The sequence below is a fragment of the Sturnus vulgaris genome, chromosome 3, assembly GCF_052056855.1.
Source record: "Sturnus vulgaris isolate bStuVul1 chromosome 3, bStuVul1.hap1, whole genome shotgun sequence".
NCBI classification, from domain to species: Eukaryota; Metazoa; Chordata; class Aves; order Passeriformes; family Sturnidae; genus Sturnus; species Sturnus vulgaris.
The window spans coordinates 23,254,736-23,276,628 of NC_142245.1; the positions used below are offsets into that span (position 1 = coordinate 23,254,736).

The 21,893-nt window shown below is 40.1% G+C and overlaps 2 protein-coding genes across 2 annotated transcripts in view; one reads left to right on the forward strand and one right to left on the reverse strand.

Moving 5' to 3' along the window:
* PACC1 (proton activated chloride channel 1) overlaps window positions 1–21,893 on the forward strand; it is a 78,459-nt gene that overhangs the window by 36,777 nt on the left and 19,789 nt on the right. The window lies entirely within an intron of this gene.
* Window positions 16,993–21,875, reverse strand: NENF (neudesin neurotrophic factor). Its single transcript, XM_014876935.2, has 4 exons — window positions 21,481–21,875; window positions 20,268–20,328; window positions 19,243–19,346; window positions 16,993–18,663 (listed from the first exon to the last, which is right to left on the reverse strand). Exons 1-4 carry the CDS (start codon window positions 21,634–21,636, stop codon window positions 18,487–18,489), a joined length of 498 nt encoding a protein of 165 aa, XP_014732421.2. The 5' UTR covers window positions 21,637–21,875; the 3' UTR covers window positions 16,993–18,486.

A 21,893-nucleotide genomic window follows, 5' to 3' on the forward strand; every position in this document is an offset into this window, starting at 1 on the left:
CTTATTTTTGTGTTTATATATCACGTTTCTGTGGTATGTGTTTTTCTTCACTAGAGATTAATTGTGCCATTAAATAAAGTTAATGAGAGACAACCAAATCCTGCTGTATGTCTGCGGGCATCTTGCATTGCATACGTGAGACCACACTTCCCATACTGCTTCTGCTTTTCCAGTGCCGAGTTCTTCCTGTGCTGTTACTGCCCAAGCACACAGTGCTGTCCTTATGTAGATGGATACCTGCTCAACCCCTGTGGTGCTGTGGAGCCCCTGGGATCTAAGGAAACAGGCTCAGAGTCAGAAATCAAGAGGGACCTGCACATTCAGTGACCTGATTTCAGAAACCTAAGTGGGATCAGGGTTATGTCATATGATATTAAAGAATGAAGAACAATAATTATCCCCTGCTGTTTGTTGTAGTAATTTTATTATGAAAATTAATTGATCCCTTCAGTTCTGTGTATGATCTGTTAACTGGTCAATTGTATGAAGATTATATTCAGTTCTCAGGCAGGCAATTTTTCCATCTAGGCTGATATGATTTTACCTGAGAAGAGGACCAGGAGAAAACATTTTAGAGTCAGTGCCACGTAGCAGTGTTAAGATAAGATCCCTCTAAGACTTCTCTGTAAGCCTCAGGCTGATAAAACAGCAAAACTACCCTAGCAGCCCTGCCTGGCACTCACCCTCATACCCAAGGTTATTTAGGGTGTGGTTTATGTGGATGAACCTGTCGATGTCCCAGTAAATCAGCAATGTGCCCGGCTTTTGTGCTCCTCAATTGACTTCATGAAGCACTTTATTTCCACGCTGACAGATTCATCAGCTGGGTTGCATCCCTGCCGGCAGGGAAGCATTTCCAGGAGGTTGTGTTCTGCTGCCTTCTCGTGGTCATGGTTCGGCTCGCAGCCTCCTCTCCAAAGCTGGAGCTGCCAGGTACTGCCCCATTTGCTGCTCTCAGTGTCCCCTGTGCTGCTCAGTGCCCCCTGTGCTGCTCCCTGTGCCCCCTGTGCTGCTCCCTGTGCCCTCCGTGCTGCTCTCAGTGTCCCCTGTGCTGCTCAGTGTCCCCTGTGCTGTGCCCTGTGTGCTGCTCCCTGTGCCCCTTGTGCTGCTCTCTGTGCCCCCTTTGCTGCTCCCTGTGCCCCTTGTGCTGCTCTCAGTGTCCCCTGTGCTGCTCCCTGTGCCCCTTGTGCTGCTCTCAGTGTCCCCTGTGCTGCTCTCTGTGCCCTCTGTGCTGTTCCCTGTGCCCCCTGTGCTGCTCCCTGTGCCCCTTGTGCTGCTCCCTGTTCCCCCAGTGCTGCTCCCTGTGCCCTCTGTGCTGCTCCCTGTGCCCTCTATGCTGCTCAGTGTCCCCTATGCTGCTCTCACTGTCCCCTGTGCTGCTCTCAGTGTCCCCTGTGCTGCTCCCTGTGCCCCCTTTGCTGCTCTCAGTGTCCCCTGTGCTGCTCCCTGTGCCCTGTGCTGCTCTCTGTGCCCCCTGTGCTGCTGTTCTGGCTCTGGTAAAGTTTTCTAAGAATAACAAAAACATTTAGGAAGAAAGTCTAGAGGGGAACCATAAAGGTGCTCAGAGGGCTGGAGCATCTTTCCTGTGTCTTTTTCCCCTGGAGAACACAAGGCTTCAGGGAAACCTTTGTGCCCTCCAGTGCTTAGAGGGAGCCTGTAAAAAACCGTGAGAGCAACTTTTTACTCGAGCAGACAGTGATAGGGCAAGGGTGAACAATTTTATACTGAAAGAAGAGGGACTTATGTTAGATATTAGGATGAAATTCTTTAGTGAGGCACAGGTTGCCCAGAGAAGCTGTGGATGCTCTATCCCTGGAAGTGTTCAAGGCCAGATTGCTTGGGGCTCTCAGCAGCCTGGGATAGTGGGTGGCATCCTTTCCTGTGGCAGGGGTTTTGGCACTAGATGGTCTGTAAAGTTCCATCCCAAACCATTTTATGATTCTATGAGAAGTTCTTAACAGAGGAACTTCGTAACAAAGCTGATTTGAACTGTGATACTTGGACTTTGCTGATATAATTTGCTTTCAGGTTTCATTTTAAGGTTTAGTTGGCTGTCTCAGCAATCATTTGTATTGTTCCTTGAATTCAAATGGAGGAAAATTTGTTGGAAAAGTACAAAACATTAGATCAAGGAGTCTGAGTTATTGCTCTGTTTCAACTGTAAAGTGTTGATGAAATTCTGGGTGTAGCTTTTTTCCTACCATTTTCTGTATGGAGAATGGAGTGACAATAACAGCTACTTTATCACAGTGTTTGGGGTTTGATTGAAACAAGGTCTTCAGTGCAAAGATTATGTGGTGTAAAAACAGTAATGTATTTCTCAACAGAATAGGACCCAAGTTCTTTCAGAGAATCCTGTCTCAGGAGTTGTATTTTTTAAATATTTGTACAAAATCAGATGATTTCATGCCAAATACAGATCACAGTTTTAAAGTTGTTTTTTGGTGAATTCATACTGCAAAGTAGAAGAAAACTCAGGAAAAATACTACTTTTCATGTAGGCATATAAGAATATGCTTTTCACTATGTTTAGAACTAAGTGATTGAATAACTGATAGTTAAACAGGTGTTGATTTAACCTTTGAATTAAAAAAAAATCTTTTTCAATAACTAGAAAACAATAATAATTTCATTACTGTCTGGTATTCATCCAGCTGTAGTGATGTACAGGTGAAAATTCTACCAAGTACCCTCCTGCTCAGAAAAACCATATCCTTCTGTGCTGCCTGCAGGGCTGGCTTGCCTTGGGAGTGACATACAGAGGTTTGAGTCCCTGAAGGGTTGCTCAGACTTCAATACACATGTGGCTCCCCACCTGTATGGTTGTGATGTTCCACCCTTAAGAGTAAGGGGGTGCCTAAAATTGGTAAATGCTCGTGGGCAAAAGGAATGACAAAAGTCTGCAAACAACCAGAAAGTTTTATTAGTGATGTGCACACTTGGTATGGGAATTGGTGTGCTGTCCCTGACACTACATGGTGTGGGTTTGGGATAAAGGGGTGGAGTGAAAGGGAGAGAGAAAGGAAGAGATTAATTAAAGAGAGAAAAAGAGACAGAAAGAGATCACCAGTCCTGGTTCCAGCATTGACTCCTGTCTCTTATTAATTACTAGTAATTATTTGGCATGTCAGTTCTTTCCTAAGTAGCATATCCTGATAATTTTGGCTCATTACATCATATTATTATTACCATCATATTATTATTTACCCTATTGACTGATGCACTTTTCTCTTTAAAACCTTTTTAAACACATCCCTTACCTGTATTCCTAACTCCTCATCCTGCATTGTTGCCAGTGAAGTCAGCAATTGCCTCCCTTCACTACTTCACTAAATATGGAAGACTTAACTCTCCCTACTCTTTTCATATCTTTCAAGCTTGTAAGGGTCAAGCCCTTTTAAAAATTAAGTATTGAACATGTGGCAGTGACAAAGTTGATTTTTTCCAAATAAATTGCTTCTAAATAGGTATTGCTAATACTTAGTAAAGAAAATTATCCGTGTGTTTTCCTTCTATTTCTTCATCTTGTCTTCAAATTTTTAAGTTTATAAGCCCCTTTGTGCTGATTAATATTTCCAAATAATCTATATTTTTATGTACAAGAAATTGTTTAGATATAGCAGGAAAGATACGGAATTTTTAGTGACAAATACTGGAGATACTACTAATTTCTACTAGTAAAGTTAATAATTTGTTTCTCCTTGCTCTTACATGAAGACCAAACCACTTAATACTAGGATTTACAACTGATTCTCTGGAATTTTTATCAGTATTAACTGGGAGCTCTATTTACTATGCAGATAAAAATAAGCAGTACAAATAGAGTAAAGGTTAAAGAAAATATTTGAATAGAAGATAGTGAAATATATGTCTGAATGGAAAAGCACTGAATTGAGATCCTGGGTTGGCACAGAGCATTATAGCTTCATGGAAGATAAGAGACCTATCCCAGTTCACATGTAGAGTTCAGAAATAAAATAAAGGCGTTAAGCCTCAGGGAAAAAGGGAGACACAGTGAGGAAGTCTGTAGGTTGCATGAAAACTGCACAGCAGAGATTAAAGCAGTGCTCCAGCCACCGGAATCTTTTTTTCTCCGTTTCTGTATGTCTGGCAGCCGTCTCATAAATGTTTTCTTAGGCACACAGGGCCATGGACTGGCTAAGAAGGTGATGGAGTTTGTCTCCAGCTCTGTTCAAAGATGCTCTTTAGCGCTGCAGCCGCTGGATGTCCCTGGTGCTCCGCTCTCATGGAGCAGGACCAGCCTTTCAGAGCCATGAGCCTGCATCTGGGACAGATAAATGGGGCAGTGTGGGAGGCCAGCTGCTCGCTGCTGCCAGCTGACCGGGGTGATGTGACACAGATCTCAACACAAGAGATTGTGAGGTATCAGCAAGACTAAGAGATGGGAAATGCATTTTTCTTCCATTACAAGAGAACTTTTTTCCCTCCCCGTTCTTCTCAGTTGTGCTCTGTGCCGCTGTACTAAACCTGCTGCCAATAACTGAAGATTATTTGTAAAAAATAGGTTAAAATTGGTAATGCCTTTCTCAATAGTTACCATAGGTAAGCAAGTACTCTGTTAGGCTGGATAGAAGAAATTCACCAGGTAAATGTTCTTTTTCATGCCAGGGGTTTCTGGCCCAGATCAGTTAAGCTGGGAGCAACTTCATATAAACAAGAACTAGATTTCCCTTTTCTGGAAGAGTCTGCACTCTCTGCTTTCTCTGTTCTGAAACAGAATTGAAAGACATACATTCAGAACTTCCAACGAAATCCTGCTCTGAAAAGCTAAGCATTAGGAGAGAATTTTGGTTTCCTGTGTGAATCAAGAGTACAGGACCAGGTCTTTGTCTTGAGAAAAACATTTTTTCTCCTTCAGGCAACAAGTAAGCCTCTCCCTCCCTCCTTCTGTCCATTCTGCTGTGTTGGAAAGGCAGTGGAAATCTTTCTGAAGGCACATTATCAGCTCATTATTGCACATTATTGCTTGTTGGAGGCATCAAAAACACATGAATGCAGCAAAACACAAGCTGTGTGCAGGTTGAGACCCTCAAGATGCCTGACTTGTGCAGAATCCCAGAGTTCTGCAGTGCTGCACAGCACAGAGCTCTCAGAGGTGGGGGATACAGGGGAGAGCAGAGCCTCAGGCACTGCTTTCAGAAGGACCCACCAAGGTGAGTGCAGGGAATTTGTGTTTCAGTGATCCAGCTGGGCTAATAAGGGAATTTGGGGTTAGGTTGGAATGTAATAGAGAGCTCTAAGATTCAAGGTAATGTGATGACGAGATAATTTTTTCCATTCCTCAATTCTCCACACTATTTTCAGAAAGTTTCATCTGTCTGTGATGAATTAGTACGTTTCCTTTTATTCATATTGTCTCTTTAATTCTTTAAGGTAAAAAACAACTTAGATTACAAATTCTGAATGCTAAAAGTCTGATATATTTCAGGATTTTGCTGGAATTTTTTTCCTGTGGTTTTTTTTTCAGTATATATGAAAGGAGTTACATAACTTTTGACTTCAGTGGTTGGCCAATATTTGAGCTCCTCTAGTTTATTTATGTCAGAAATGTTTATACAAAGTGATGTATCTTTGTGTACATTCTTTGTAATCAAAGTAGGATTAAACTGAGGTCCTGTTTTCCTGAATGTAGCAGGAAAAAAGACAATAGGAAACAGCTCTTTTGGCGGTAGCCCAAGCCCCTCTCTTCAATCAGGGCTGCACTCAGAAAACCCTCACTCCCTTTTTTCCTCTCTTTGTGGTAATTCAGGAGCATTCTACAAAGTGCTTCACTGGTTTGGGCTGTTTTCTTACCTGCATTTCTAGTATCTCTGCCTGGGCCACACAATTTTGTTTGCATCCACATGGTTCGGATGGTGTTTTTTTATTTGCTTGTCTTGTGGCTGCATCTTCAATTATATTTCAAACCCATTTTCTTCTCTAGGACTGCAAATTGGATTCATTCCACTCCATTTTCTGCTGGGTTTCTCCGAGGCCATTCAGGAAAAGAGGGAGGAAAAGAAGTTTTGGTCTCTCTTATCTCAGACAGTGAAATTAAAGGAATATCAGAAGTGTTGTTTAACAGTCTAAATTAAGCATTAAACTTGGGAGGTGCTCATTGCCACTTTCTTAAAGTCTGGGGCAGACAAATCTGCATTTTGCTATACTAAATATTTAAAAGCCTTTAGACCTTTTGGATTTTAGCTTTTCCAGGCTTATACTGAGAAAGATGTTTGCCTAATCTTGCCTATGTGTAAAAACAATAATCAGAAATGGTTATTCTGTGCAAGAGCCAGATTGCATGGTTGTTATCTTAGACTGGCAGTGAAACCCCTGGAGAGCTATTTAATTATGTAAATTAGCATGAAATTAGAAAATTATGTTTACTTTGAATTTGGGAGGGGGGGAATATTTGGGTTTTTCCCCTGCAAAATCAAGAATAAGCATCATCAAAACCTATGGTTTGTTTCTATAGCTTTTAGCTAGATTCAGCAATTGCTTCAGGTTCATAAGTAGTGATCTCATCTGTATCTTGCAACAATATTTGTCAAAATTCCCAGAAGTGTGGATGTCTTAATATTCCTCAAAAGGAGAAATGAAGGGAAAGGGATAATAATGTACATAGATGTACAGTGAAGTCCACAGCTCTGAACTTACAAAGTTTTTTTTTTTTAACCAAAAGCAAGTGTCCATTTAAATCTAGAATTATGGAAGAAAAGTGGATATGTAATGATGTTCATAATCAGAGGTACTTTTTTGTTACTTAATCTAAATAATGTAAAACATGTAGGTTTTTGAGCAGCATAGAAAACATGAAAGTTGATCTTGTAGGAGGTTACTGTGGTCTAGGGAAAAGAGGGGGGACTGGATTCTAAAATAGTGAAATTCAGCATAGCTCAGTTGGAGTTCTGTATTTCTATTGATGTACACTAGTTGAAAATTGGTTTATGATTTCAAGCTGCATAGAAACACAGCAAACAAACATAAAAGTACTGTTATGAAAGCATCCATCTAGGAAAACATTTGGAAAGAAAAATACAGTGAAAACAGCACTCTTTCTAAATTAAATTTACTATTGCATTTAATAAAGTTTCCTAGTAGGGAGTTCCTGAAAAATGTGGACTGAAATGTGAAGCAAGCTGTCAATGCTCTTGTAGCTGCCTCAATGGTACATTTACAAGAATAAATTTCTTAAATTTTTTTTTTCATTACTTCTAAAGAAACTTTCTAGAGAAAAAAAGAAATGCTTCATAACCACCTGGAGGAGCATTTGCTATGATTGTTTCCAAATGAGCAGCTTAAGAGTTTCATAAATATCAAAGTTATTAGGCTCCTAGAAACAAGGAAAATTGCCTGTAGGTGATTTCTACTTATACAGAAACAGCTCCTCTCTGAACTGCAATCTTCTCTAAACTTTCTCTCCAGGCCTGCTGCCTATTACTGTGCTGTCCTGTTCTGACTTCCTTTAGCTGTTTTGAATCAACAGTGGGTAGAGCAATACTTACATGAAATGTACTTGAGGGTGAAACATGATCTCACAAATTACAGAAAATAAACAATATTAAGGGTAGCTTGTGGCTATAGGCAGATCAGAAGCAGTCTAATGGGAACACACTGGCTTTTTGAAAAAGAAACAGCTATGCCACACTGTCATAAAGCCATAGTTATGGCTGGCTTTGAAGAAGAGAAAATTTTCCCAAAAGTGGCTTCCAGAAAGAAGTCTGAGAAATAATTTTTTTCATGTATTGAGTTGCTATTTGGTATGCAGTAGGAGATGCTTCTCCAAGCAGCCTAAAGGCAGCAGAGTTGTTTTTACAGAAGGCAGAAAGAGGCTGAAACAAGACTGAGCAGTGCTGGTTACTGCACAGGAAGAGACTGGTGAAAGCTAGGGCTGTCCCCAACAGGGCTGAGCTGGTTCCACACAGCAAGGGCCAGTGAATTGTGATTTAGTTCACAATATTGCATCCCCACTTGGGATGCCCAATAGATACAAATGAAGAGGGCCTTGCTCTATTCTGTTCCATGTTCTGGCAATTCCATTTTATGTGATATTTTACTGTTCCATGTTCTGGTAATTTCATTTTATATGTAGACAGCTGTTCATCATTTTAGATATTTGTATTTCACATTCTTCACGTTTCCTAAGTTCTTTGTTGGTGGGGAAGAAACTTTCCTAAAGTTGTGGCAAGTTTCAGAAGTCTGCTATCTGAAGTTTTACATAGGAGCTTTTATGGAAACCTTTATTTTTGAAAGCTAACTCTGGAAGTACATTGCTGCTCTTAACACCCCTGGGGGACTCGATCCCTCCAAAAAATAAATGTATGCCTCCTGAGCAAAGATAATATTGTAGTCTTGATTGAAGAGTGAGCTCTTAATTCCCTCAACTGCTGTTTTTGACAAATCCATCCCTGATTCTCTGTTGCAGGGTGTATACAGTAAAATAAGGAAAAACATTTTTTCTCCTTCAGGCAACAAGTAAGCCTCTCCCTCCCTCCTTCTGTCCTTTCAACTGCAGTTGAACAAAAACCATCACAGGAACTTAAAGGGAGAAATATGATCCAATATATATTTCTTCTAATCACTATGTGCAATATAAAATAATACCTAATTCCCAACAGTTCACTCTAAAACATGTGTTTCTTCTCTCCCCACTTCACTAGTCTGAAATAATGAGGGAGGAACCAGCCACACAGTGAGGCTGGCTCTGGACTTCTCTCACTCTGCTGTGGCTGTCAACATCAAAATTTCTGTTCTCTCCCTTGATTGTGGGGGTCCCTTCTCTCCTCTTACTCTCTTTTTATCACTGATTCCTCCCTCCTCCTCATCTTCTTGATTCTCCGAGAGTTTTCAGTTTGCCCCACACTGGCAAGATGAAGTATATTTTGTTCTTCCTGACTGGGGAAGCTGAAACTTAGCATCCCTTGGACTTCTCCAAGTTGCTGTGTGTAATTCAATTGTCTAGAGTGTTAATCATCATTGGATTATTCAGCCATTCTTGATGCAAAAATATGTACATTAAAATAATAACGTAATTACAGAATTTGCTTTTAGCATGAATATGTTCCTTCTTAGTGACACTGAAATTATTTACTACTCCCAGTATTTATATATTGTTTTGACAGATATGCAATGGGCTATGAATAATTTTAAGGTGGTACAGTTTATTCCATGCTGCTTAAAAGCAAAAATATCCCCCCTCCCCTTTTACCCCATCAGATTTTATTATTAATGGACAGAGCTGAATTGTCAGCTTTCCCAAAACCTTGGTGTATTGGCTGGAATGATCAGATTAATTGCTTAACCATGTCCTCACTAACTAGGAGTACTGAACATGCTCTTGCTGTTGCTTTATCTTTACCCTAGAAGTTCTTCTGGTGGTTTGGGGTTGTTTTGTTTTGTTTTGTTTTAATTTATCCTGTTAGTTTAAATATAAGAAGTGCAAGCCAAAATAGCCAGTAATATGGAAGTGCAGGCTTCCAGGAGCTGTGTGGGCTAGGAATAAACTTTTGACTTTGTCTGGAGGCAGGATGCTAAGGCAGCTCAGCTGGCAGGTTAATGGTGGTTGTCATGAATATTAAATGACAGAACCAAAACAAAACTCCCAGAGAGACACTTATGCACAAATCTTACTTAGCAGCACAAGCAGCTCAGACAGCTGGCTCTCTGTAGGCTTTCCTGAAAGAAAACAGTGCTGAGGCGTGCTAGGATGATTTTTATAAACCGGAAAGCCAATTTGTGAGGCACTGTTTGAAAGTTAGAGGCCCTAATGATTTATAGCTTGAGGCAAAAAATCTGTTTTCTGAAGTAGATAAATAACAGGTAAATTATATCTATGCAGTTTTCCCTTGGATTAAGTGCTTTGTAATATTTTTTGAGTTTTGTGCTGTCTGAAAATGGGTAAACAAATGTGTACAAGCCTTACTGTTAAAGTTCATGCCAACTCTCTGGTGTGCAGGTATAGTCCCAATTTTCCCTTTGAAGTTCCTCTAATCCCCTTTTTGTTTTGATTTGGATTTTTTCTCTTTAAAAAAACCCAAACAAACCAAAATAAACCCCTCATATTGCAGGGCACAGAATAATGAACTATATTTGAGTTTGTTTCTGTTTTGTAGTTTGTCTCAGACAGGGTAAGAGCTCGCTCTTCACAGAGTTCCTCCTTTGGCTCCTGTGGTGTAAAGCTAAATGTACCCTCTGCCACATGGAAAAAATTGCAAAATAATTAAAATTCAAGAAGCCTGGATTTATTTGAAGTAACACCAGCAGAGATCTGGGATGATTCCATTAACAGCACTGCAGTCATGCTGTTTCTAAAAGGATATCTAAAGGTGAGACATTCTCCAGGTCCTAGACAGTAATCTTTGTTACATTTTTAAGTGGGGATCAGATCCTTGCACATACCTTCCTTGACTTCCATGGTTATTTAAATCTATACCAACTTAATATGTGGTTCAGTGATTCCCACACTCCAAAAGGAAGGAACTGAAATAACAGAGTAGCTTTCCTCAGATAACTGCATGTAGGCATGATCCATTTTGTGGTGTTATTCTGAGTATAACAAGATAAATTAAATCTGAACTATTTTTAGGTGCAATGAGTCAGTCTGAATGAGTTGATGGAAAAAGATATAAATGAAAGGACAGTCCAGTTAGAGGAAGTTATGGAGAGTAATACTTTTTTATAAACATTCTACAGAATTCATTTGGTTTTCCAAACTCTGTCTATAAATCAAGAAGTGCTTTCCAGTAGCTCATGTAGACCACTCAAGTCACATGGTGTTAGCTGTATACTTTCAGTTCAATTCCATTGAAAACAGAATATATACATATATATATAGTTAAAGTAGTATTTTAAAAGTATTTATGTAAATAACTAATGCAGGTATTCCAGTGATTATTATGTGACTACCAGCAGTGTGCACAATGGAAAATACAAGTGGCCAGCCAGAATGGAAAATACAAATGGCCAGCAGATTCCCAGCTGTGAAGAAAACAATTCAGCTAGTACCAGGAAAACTCTGATTTATTTCTGTTGTTCTTAAATCAAACAGCCTAGTGGAGGAGTTTTTTTAAGGGTAACATAAACCAGATACATTTAAAAGATTTAGACTAGCTTATATTCTTGTTTTCACAGTACCATGAGGAATTTACACACACTGCCTCTGACAGGGCATGCAATAAAATGAGCTACAGTATTGTGGAATAATAGTTTCTAACTATTTTCCTGTGTATTAAAGCTTCCCATAAATACATATTACTTGGATCAACATGGGGTAAACCATACTCACTTCAGCTGAAATATGAAGCACCACAAAGTGATATATCATTGAAGTGAGGAAAGTAAAAGTTAGAGATCCATAAAGTAGCATTCTTGATACTATAACCATCTTGGGGTGCCACCAGCCCAAATGTCCAGCCACCATTACCTTCCTCGAGAGGCTGGAAGTCACAGCAGGGATAAAAGTCACAAGGAATTCAAGGAAAACTCTCACCAGCTTATTTAACAGCTAGGAAGCCTATCATTAAGGATGGCAGAGCTGTAATGAAACTGAGAACTGCACTTCATTCCTGTGTCCCAGGTCACCTCTTCATTGGCTAAACTCCAGCCTTCTTTCTTAAACTGCACTGGGCATCGTTTAAAGACAAAATGGGGAAAATTTATATGTTATGGACTGAACAGCAGCAGTGTGATTTTCCATGAATCCAGGCACCTGCAAGGTATCAAAGGCATCATATTTTTGGAAAATGAGACTGAGGTTGTCAAGCAAGGAGCCAGCAGTATGAGCTGTTTAATTCATGCTGATTTCCCCAGAACTGTATCCAAGGAGGATGTCACACTTTTCTGTTCTCAAGTTCAACCTTATCTCTGAGAGCATCAGCAAGTTTTGCCTCTTCTGAAAGAGTACTTTCCTGTGGTTTATTTATAATCTCCTGCTGCTTGTTGTTCATAGAGTTTCACTCCCCTTCCTTTGCTCTGTCTCACATCATCGTATTTCACTGTTACACTGCTGCTTCACATATGAACATTTCAGCAGCCTGTTTTCTTCCAGCTGCAAGACATGCTAAACTCAAAGGACACCACTCAGAGGAATGGGAAGGAATTTAGGGACAATAATAGTATTTAATGTGTAGAGTCACAGAGGCTCAGCACATACCAAACAACCCTCCTGAGCTCATGTTCCTAAAATCCTTTCAAGTTCACAAAAATTGATAGGCTGGTCTTTTACACACATTAATGCTGAGAGATTTTTAAGATACCCCTACGAGCTCATTTCTGTCTATCATTTTTGTTGTTATTTGTGACCTGTTCAGTTCAAGAAATACATGGAATACAACATGTTTTGAAAGACTGTAAGACTGTTCCTTTGTCTAAGTTGCTGGCTCTGTCTGTTGTGTATCTCAGGTGCACATGTACGTTTGTCTTTGTGTAACATGAAAATGCTTCACAAATGCCTTCAAAGTCCTACTGCCATATTCATAAAAGGTCTTACATTTATTTTAAAGTAGACAGCATGGTTAAACAATAAATAAATAAGGAAAAATCCTTGAAGTGTTTGAGGCACTTCCAGGTGAGACATGTTACCTAAGAATGTAATCTCAATTTAAACATGTAATCCCTTTGACTACCACTTTTGCCTTAAGTATATTTAGGTGTGCTGCACAGTTCAGAGTGAGCACTTTGCATCTTTGTGGAACAATATTTATTCTTATTAGTAATATTGTTAGGAGTTTTGCTCAAACTTAAAAATTAATAAAGAAATAAATGTCATGAATAATTTTGAGTTTACTTGGACTTTTATCTGCAGTATAAAATAAAGGCTATGGAGCCACAGCCCTCAACGAGGCAAATAACCTTCCTAGGATACTCTTGATCTGCCATGGCTATTTTGAACCAGTTATCAGTTTAATCTATAAAGTTACCCTCCAGGCAGTGAATTGCTTGGTAACTAAGTTCTGTGTATGCAACACAAATGATTTTAGAATCCCTGCAAAGCAGCACAGAACAAGGCAGGAGGAAGTTTTCAGTCATCATCTAATTCTGTCTGCCCAAACTGGCTGAAACAAGTGCTACCTTTAAGGATTTTTTTTTCCTTTCAAAGATTTTGTTGTCTACAACGGTAGGGTGAAAGCTCTAAGTTTCAGCTCTACATTCAGACATTCCTACTAGCTTAGGCCTAGCTTGATTCAGTTCATGTGTTTGACTCTTTGTATGTCACTATCTGAGTTGTCATAATCTTTCAAACCCCAGGAGATATGCCAAGAAGTGGATTAAAATTTTCACAATGCAAGGGTTTAGATTTAAGTCTTTCTCAAGGCTTTATCTGCTGCCTTTGCAGTATGAGAAAACTTTCAGCAAAATCTGGAAGGTAAAATATAGACCCTTGGACAGTGATTTCTTTTCCTTTTTCAGAGAGGTTTCTTTAGGTAGAGGGAAAATTAGGTCATATTTTGATTTCTCTTGGCTGGCTTACCTCCAAGATGGCCTGCACCCAGTTTCTTCTAAACTTTTAACTTCTCAGAAGGATAATATCTCATGTCAGAATGATAAAGAGTCATGTCAAGAAGTACTGCAGAACATGGTAAGCTGAACATTCATCAACAGTACAAAGTTTCTGATAGCAACAGCTACAAATAACTTCCAGGAAACATTAAAAGAAATTGTTTATTCAAGAGTACTTCCTGTGGCTCTGCAGTTCATCCAGGTGCACAAGCTCTATTTTTCACAGAACATTAATCTCTGTTTCTCTTAGTTTGGCTTTCTCATCAACAGATTACCCAAGCCAAGATTTAAATATAAGTTTTGTAAACAAGTAAATCAGGACTCACACTTTCTACTGAACAGGAAAAAAAAGCTAAACCAGGAGGTGTTATGTAAAGCCCAACAGATGGGTAAGGGTACAATTTTACATTGTTATCATTGGCCAGATTTGACAGAAGCAAAAATAGGAAGCACTGCTCTTAGACCTGCTCTGCCATATCTACCTACCAGTATAAATTGTCCCAGTAGCACACTAAGATAAATTCTCATTTCCCACTTATTCTGTTCTCTGGGTTAGGGTTTTTTTTTGGACATGCCAAGGTCAAAATCGTGCCTATGCCTATTAGAGTACTTCTAGCAGTGATGGCCACCTATCATACACCTAGGTCTTTGACACTCTGACTGAATATAGAGGGGGAAAAAATCACCTTTTGATATAGCACTGATTTTTCTACTAAAGCAGACAGATACATTGTACATTATAATTGTCTGAACTGGCACTCACAGACAGAGCTCTGAGTGAAGTGCTACAAATGTAAGAGTCCAGTGATTTTTTTGTTTATTTCAAAGCATTCACAGACAAGTACTAGTTTGTTAGAAAACTGCCATTCTGTATACCATGTAAATAGCTTTAGGTTATAGGTTCATGTGCATTTTTATGAATATAACTTATGGGATACAGATTTGTCATATAAATTGCATGGTTTGTATATTCTTTCCTGTATGGACAAAAAAACATTAGGCAAAGGAATGAATGGATGATGGGTAACAAAGTGTGATTGTCATCACTATGTCAGTTCTGGGATTTCAAGATATCCAGTGTTCATCTGAAAATATGCAAATACTAATCAGAGCTGCTTAGCACATCTTCCTGATGTGCAGCTGAATCCTTCTGAATGGCAGCTTTTTCACTCACAGAAGTAGTCAGATGTTTTTTCACTTTTTTTTCCTTTCAGTTCAACCAGATTAGCTGAAAAATTAGCATTGGGCTTCCTAAGTGGATCTTTTCACATCTCTTCTGTTTTCTCTTGAGCAAATGCAAATTACATTGAGCCCATTTCAGATAAATATATTCATCTACAAGAGACAGAATACATATGTGAAAGGCATCTAAACAATTTTTTCTTGTTCTACAGGTTATTGGGAATCTTACAAGGGAAAACTACAGCAATCTAATACCTTTCCAAACTATCATTTGCTGAATGTATTGCCTGACAGTGGTTTTGAAACAACAATAAAAGGAGGAGATTTACGAACTGTTTTGAGGCTACTTCCATTCCAAAGCACCATCCTTAAACAGATAAGTATCCTCTTTTAGTTTTTACTGAAACATGGAAGCCTAGCACGTCTGACAAGTGCATTCTGAACTGGGATCCCACACTGATTTCTACACTGATGTTCTGATGAATTCACACCCAGTGGTACCATCAGACCACAAAGTTAGCAGCCTAAGCTGCAGTTTTCAAAGGATCACAAGGCCTTTTCTGCAGAAGAAAACCAATACAAAACCTGATTTAAGCCAATGAAATATTCATATTTTGACAAAGGGCTACAAAAAGTGGTGTCCATATCCATATTATGGATAGACAAAAATAACTTTATGTCTTATCCTAAATTCTTGTAAAAATCTCAGCTGCTCAGTCTCCAGGATTCAGAGCCCCTGCATTCCAGCAGGTGGTCTTGTTTAGATTAGGATGCAATAACTAATAACACATTCTTAAGAGGATTTCTCTTCACTGCACTCTCTACAACTGAAAAAAAAAAAAAAGAGAATACTTTGATTTGCATTTCACAAACCCTTTACTGAATTTTTGTTGCATATACTTGCAGTCCTAATGCTTCAGTTGTTAGTAAGAGAAGTCCTTCCTAAAGTAGGGATGATAGAATTTATCCTGTCACAAATGTGCTAGGGTGAAAGTGAAAAGAGTGCCAGGTGGGAAACACCAACTCAGGTTGTGCATCATCTAGGTAAGTGAACCCATCTGATAATTCTTAACATTCTGAAGAGAAAACTGTTATTAAATATTAAAGGAAGGCAATTCTTGGTGCAGCAATTCATTGAAACCTTAGACCTAATTTAGCAAGATGCATGTTGGAAGCACACAGTAAAAAGAATGACATTTGCAATGTTATCTGGAAGCAGCAAGCAAATTGAAAAGAAATTCGAGACTCTCCAAAGGAGGTGTGGAGTAGGAGGGCTACAATAGAACTTTGCACAGCTTGCTTGTTTGGAGTGCAATTTATAGATCATGAGGGCACCTGTTTTACTGGAATAATACAACGGTCAGGGAAATGCAGCTGCCTGAACAAAGCAGCCATAGCAGACAGATTGCTTTTAAGCAAAAAATTTTCAAGCCACTGGCAAATAAAAGAACCTTAGATGTAAAACAGTGTTGTTGAATTAACAGTAAAATAAATAATGTGGTACTCTGAATGCATTTTTAAAAAGCAGTCAGTGACAATGTGTTAAGGATATGTCCACTTAAAGCCTTATTGTTATAACACTTCTGTTGAGTGGGAATCCCAAGTGAAATAGCCTAGGAAGTGATTAAACGTGAAACCTTCAGTTTCCAAATGGAAATAAAACCAAAAAGGAAATGTTTTGCATTCTAAAGTGCACTCAGTTGTGATAACGTTGTCTTTAATAACAGAAAGGAAGGACTAAAGCATCTCCCTCACAGACAAGAGTGAGAGCAGGTTGGATTTCTGAGGGTCTTGCATTACAAGAGGGGGTTTTATATCACCATTTCCTGTTGCAATGGGAGCACTTCCTCACTGAAAAGAACCTGAAATTTAGTACAGGCAGAAGCTGAGTTACTTGCTTTGACATCAGCAAAGGTGATTTCATAGGGAGGACAGGAAAATCAGGGAGAGAACAGGAGCACTGAGCCACTCAGTGGGGACGAGCTGCAATCCAGCTACAAGGGTTTCTTTTTAAAACACAGCTGGGAATTGTGATCCCAGATGAAGCAAGGACTTCTACAGTAATCACACCAGCACAACCACTGCAGCTGCCCTATCAAGAAGCATGTAAGGAAAGAAGGGGAAAAAAAACCTAGTAGGCACTGAAAAGCTATTTGTGAAATGCTGGCTAACAACCAACCACCATAACCACCAAACCCACGTGCACTCCCACAAAGACAACAGGTTTCATCAAGGAGCAAACTCCCAGCTGCTGCTGGCCTCTAATCAAAAGGTCAGCAGTAATAATAATAATAAATAGTAACACAAAAATAATTATCTGAAGCAACATTTATTTCTTAGATGTTGGTTTATTTTTTCTACTCAAAGCACTATCCAAGAGTGGCGGGGCCCATGGAGTCCCTCCTGCAAATGAAGTGGTCTAATGGTGAGACACAAAACAGATCTAGAATAAAATCTGTAACATTGAGAAAGAGTGGGCAAATACATAGAAACAGCTTTTCTAGTTATTCAACTGGCAGGCAGCAGTCCCCTGCAAACTACAAGATGGAGAACCATCTAAAAAAATCTTCCCTTCATAGAAAGTTATCAAAATGCTTAAGAAAGAGAACAACACAGAATCATATTTTTATTATATCTGTATTATTAATACAGAATTGGGAGCAGCTGCTTAGTTTTTCCCATATAAATCAAAATGGTGACAGTGACAGATAAATCCACATATGGGACAATTCACATTCTACTTAAGTTAGTGAAAGTCAGGGGTTAGCAGCAATTTATACAGCTCAGGCTATTACAGTCCTCTTGTTGCTGAAAGACTGCCAGGGAAATGCCATAAAGGGGGTCTGCTTTCACCCTGCAGGATCTGCAGTTTGGTATCAGGTTAAGAGGAAGAAGAACATAGCACTGCACACTTCATTAAAACAGCAGTGATGAAGACAGGGTAAGAACAAAGAAAAACTAAGAGACATAAAAAATGAGAGCTGAAATTGTTAATATAAAAATGCTAACAACATCCACAGGACACTAAACTGCTGTAATAAACTTCTGCTGTAAGAGTATGTCACAAACAGTGGGCTATGATTTCCTCTTTTTGTCAGAGAAAGATTGGAGGAAGGTAGAAGGAAATCATCATAATCTAATATAGATGACATCTTTGATAATTATTTTTAAAAAGTAAAATGTCATTTATCCAAACCTAACATAATAGTCTTATTTAAAATGTCACAGTAATCCTCATGGGGGAAGAAAAGATTTATTTTTCTCAGTTTACATCTGTAGGCTTTGCAGAAATACTCTACAGTAACTGCATTTGAGGAGACTGAGTGGCTTTATATCCAATCTTCTCAAACCCATCAAATATTAAACTCCAAAATGCTTTTTACAATGTAAGCCTCTATTGCACCTGTCTGTACTCGTGATACCTACATTCACATGAAGCACAGAGAATTGATGTTAGCTTGTCCAAATAATTCATTTACACTTTTCCAAGGAGTGGGAAACAACTCGGGATTTACAAAAAGACCAGTCATATTTCAATTATTAAAAGCTTTCTTCTCTCTTCTGAGGAATGTAATTTTACATTATACACTTCTTAACAGAGAAATCCTGGCAGAAAGAACTTGCAGGTTAAATAATTCCCATAATTCCCAGCAAACAGCCCAGGTGTATGACACTACTACAGAGCTGTTTGTTTCCTCTATGCTATGTGTGTACACACACACATATTTTCTGAGCAGAGAACTGACTCATGATAGCTAATTGTAGTCATGAACTCCATAACACAGGGAATTAACTTAATATTGTTCCTCAAAACTCATCTTTAATGCTGAAATGTGGCTGATCTTCAGGTTTAAAGTCCAGATTGGGGCTGCCATCCTCATTCAGAATTCGCCTAGAAGTATAGCCAACAATTGGATATTTGGCTTTATAAACATTATTGAAGATGTCATCCAGGGACTTCAGTTCTTCCTCTGTGAGTCCTGTCTAAAGGAAATAGGGAAATTAAAGTCCTGTCTCGAAGAAATAAAAATAGATATGTTTACATGCTTTTTTAAAAAATCATTACTGTAAACCTTAGGGTCAGCTTTTGGGTTTACACGGCAGAGCATCATGAACGAAATTGATAGTACAGCCTGTAATTGTATTCTTTCCATTCAAACTCAGCCTTGACAAAACTCTAAGGTATTCAGGTCAAACAAGCAACAACCCACCACCAGAGCTAGCATTCACTGCCAGGTCAGGATACACCAAAGCAATTGACAAAGAAAGGGATTCACTGTCTTTGTGAGCATCTTTTTAAACAGCAGGTGAGTCCCCTTTTACATGCTTACAGATGTTGTATTGATTCCACGAAAGAAAAACTCCTCCTGAAGGCTGTTAGCACTTTTCATAACCAGTAAATATATTTTATGTATCTAGAGAACTAATGCATTTTGATTTTAAATATGTGAATCAACTTACATAAATACAAACAATGTAAAACAATTTCAAATCATCACTCATCATCTTGCATAATAATATAAGTTTGCAAAGTGGAAATTAACTGATGGCCCATTTTCTTACTGTGTCATGTGTAAGATCTGCTGGATCCAGAGACATCTTTGCAACTCCTCTTGTTGAATCTTTTCCAACCAAAGCATTGTAGGGGGCTCCTTTTCCATAAAATTCTGTCAGATTAAAAAAATAGTAAAATCCAGTGATGATCTGACAATGTACAGGTTATGTTCAGCCTCTACCCTTCACCAGCCTGTGAACTGAATGTCAGTGAACTGAAAGCAACAACTCAAGTCTAAGACTCTTCTTTCTAGAACTTTCTAGACTTTAGATCTCCTCCTTCTTGGGGTTATACAGCTGTTGAACTTCCTATACTGCATTCTTAAAGTTTACCTATTATTTAGAGAGTTGTGCTTTACATTCTCATGAGACATTTGTAGGCTCCAGAATTTGCAAGCCTTGTCTAATTTAGGATTTGAAGATCAGCCAACCCAAGGTGTATGCCCAGACAAGTTTAGTACAAACACAGTAACAAGCCATTAGTTTACTTATGATGACATCAAGGCAAGTGTCTAAGACCCTCGTGGTCCCTTCAAACTTTTTATAGCAAATCTGGATTAAGTAGCAGGAGTTAAAATTCAAACATTTGTAGTTCTCAGGGAAGGCATAACCAGCAAGGGCTGTGAACACCAGCACAAAAGGAAAAGATGCAGGTGCAGCAGTGTTTGTAATGTACAGTGGGTACATCCATGTTAGCTTTGACCTGCTCAGTTCATGTACCCAGGGCAATAAAATACTGTAGCTTCCATGTGGCCTGACCCCACATCTGGCAAGGACTCAGGGATGTAGGAAGTGTCCTGGACAGTGCTGGCTTGTCTGTCTACATGTTGTGATCCCAGACCAGTGTAAGTTCTAGACAGCACCTCAGTAGGGGAGCTGTCAGAGGAGGAAAATCAAGCTTTTTAGAAGAGGAAGAAGTGTGTCTTTTTGTTACAATTGAATTGCAAGCTTCCAATACACTGGGAATATTTAAAAACAAATGACTGAATAGTAACATGAAAGCAAAGTAGACAGCAGAGGGGAAGCACACTAACCTTTTCCAGAGGTGACATCAAACACTACACCCTTCACTGCCAGGTAGATGGGCTGTCCTTCCTGGAGAGAAAGCCATCAATACATCCTCAGCACTTCAGCACAGGCAAAAAGCAGCTCGTTTCAGCTGAGAAATCCACAAGCTCCCAGGACACAAATTCTTTGTTGTACGTTTACTCTTGTTATACCACCATACATGTTCCCTCTCTTGACATTTCCTGCTTGTGCTTTAAACTGCCCCTAATATTCTTTGAAGATTCAACCATAAGCAATGAATCTTTTTCAACAGCACAACCATAGAAGACAAGTTCCTTTTGCAAGTCACCTCTTATCTGCACACTATTCTGCTTGAAGATTGTCTACTGCATCTTTCTATTCCTAATGCAGATGGATATTGCCCAAAATAAAAGTGTGTGTGGCCAACACACGGCATTATTTAATTAAGAAACAAAGATAAATACATAAACACACGTAAATCTAATCTGCTGGCATCTGTTTTACTTAATAAGCCAGTGCTTCTGTTTTGTGTTTTATACATAAGATGTAATTTTAGTCAGACACTGGTTAGTCTCTAGACTAGTATCTAGAGAAGACCCTGAGACAGTCAGACAGCAAGTGTTCCAAAATAGAAGCAGATGTGTATCAATATAGGACTTCAGGACTTTATAGCTTTGAGTCTGGAGTTCTGCTGAGACTTCTGAATCACAAGAAGCTAAACACTCCTAAGTTAAAACTGTCTTGTTATTTTGATAACCTTGGGGTTTAAAAAAAAAAGAAGAAAAAAAAGTCTAAGTATATGGTTTAATGAATTCCTGAGAGAAAATTAACTTTGGTCCCAATTTATGGCAATCTGAAATTCTCCAGCAGGAGCACCTTGCCAGACAGGGAGCGAGTAAAAATGGACACATGGCACCCAATTATCAAACTGTGTGTGTGCAGCATCAACCCCGGCAGCTGCCGGACCGAAGGGCGGAGGCTGGAGCACACGGGAGCCTGCAGACTTCTCACAGACTGCTGCCCAAGAAGCAAAAGATGCCCAGAACCACAGGGGGGAGGGATGGCGGGGCAGCAGAGCAGGAGAAACCCGAGCTCCAGGGGAGCCGGGGCTGTGCGGGCCCGGCCCGGCCTCAGCTCCAGGGAGGGGACCGGCAGCGCCGGGGCTGTGCGGGCCCAGCCTGGCTCGGCCTCGGCTCCAGGGCGGCGGCCCGGCCCTACCTGGTGCCCGTCGTATTTGGCCAGCTCGGGCTCGGTGAAGAGCCGCACGGGGGCCTCGGCCGGCGGCTTGAAGCGCAGCTGGGGCTCGGCGCTGGCGGCCGACAGCAGCAGGAGCAGCAGGAGCAGGCCGGGCAGCGGGGCCGCAGCGCCCGCCATGGCGCGGAGCGCGCACCGCCCCGGCCTGAGGCGCGGCCTGGGCCCGGGCAGGGAGCGGGGCGGGACTGGGGTTAAAGGAACTCGTGGAGTTAAAGGAACGCCGGGGAGAGCGCCCGGTGCTCACAGGAACAGCCGCGAACAGCGGTGAGGGGGATGTGGGTGCTCAGCCTGAGAAAAAGGAGCTTGGGGGGAGCTTATCGCGCTCCACGACTGCCTGGAAGGAGGCCGAGGCAAGCGCGGGTCTGCCTCTCCTCACG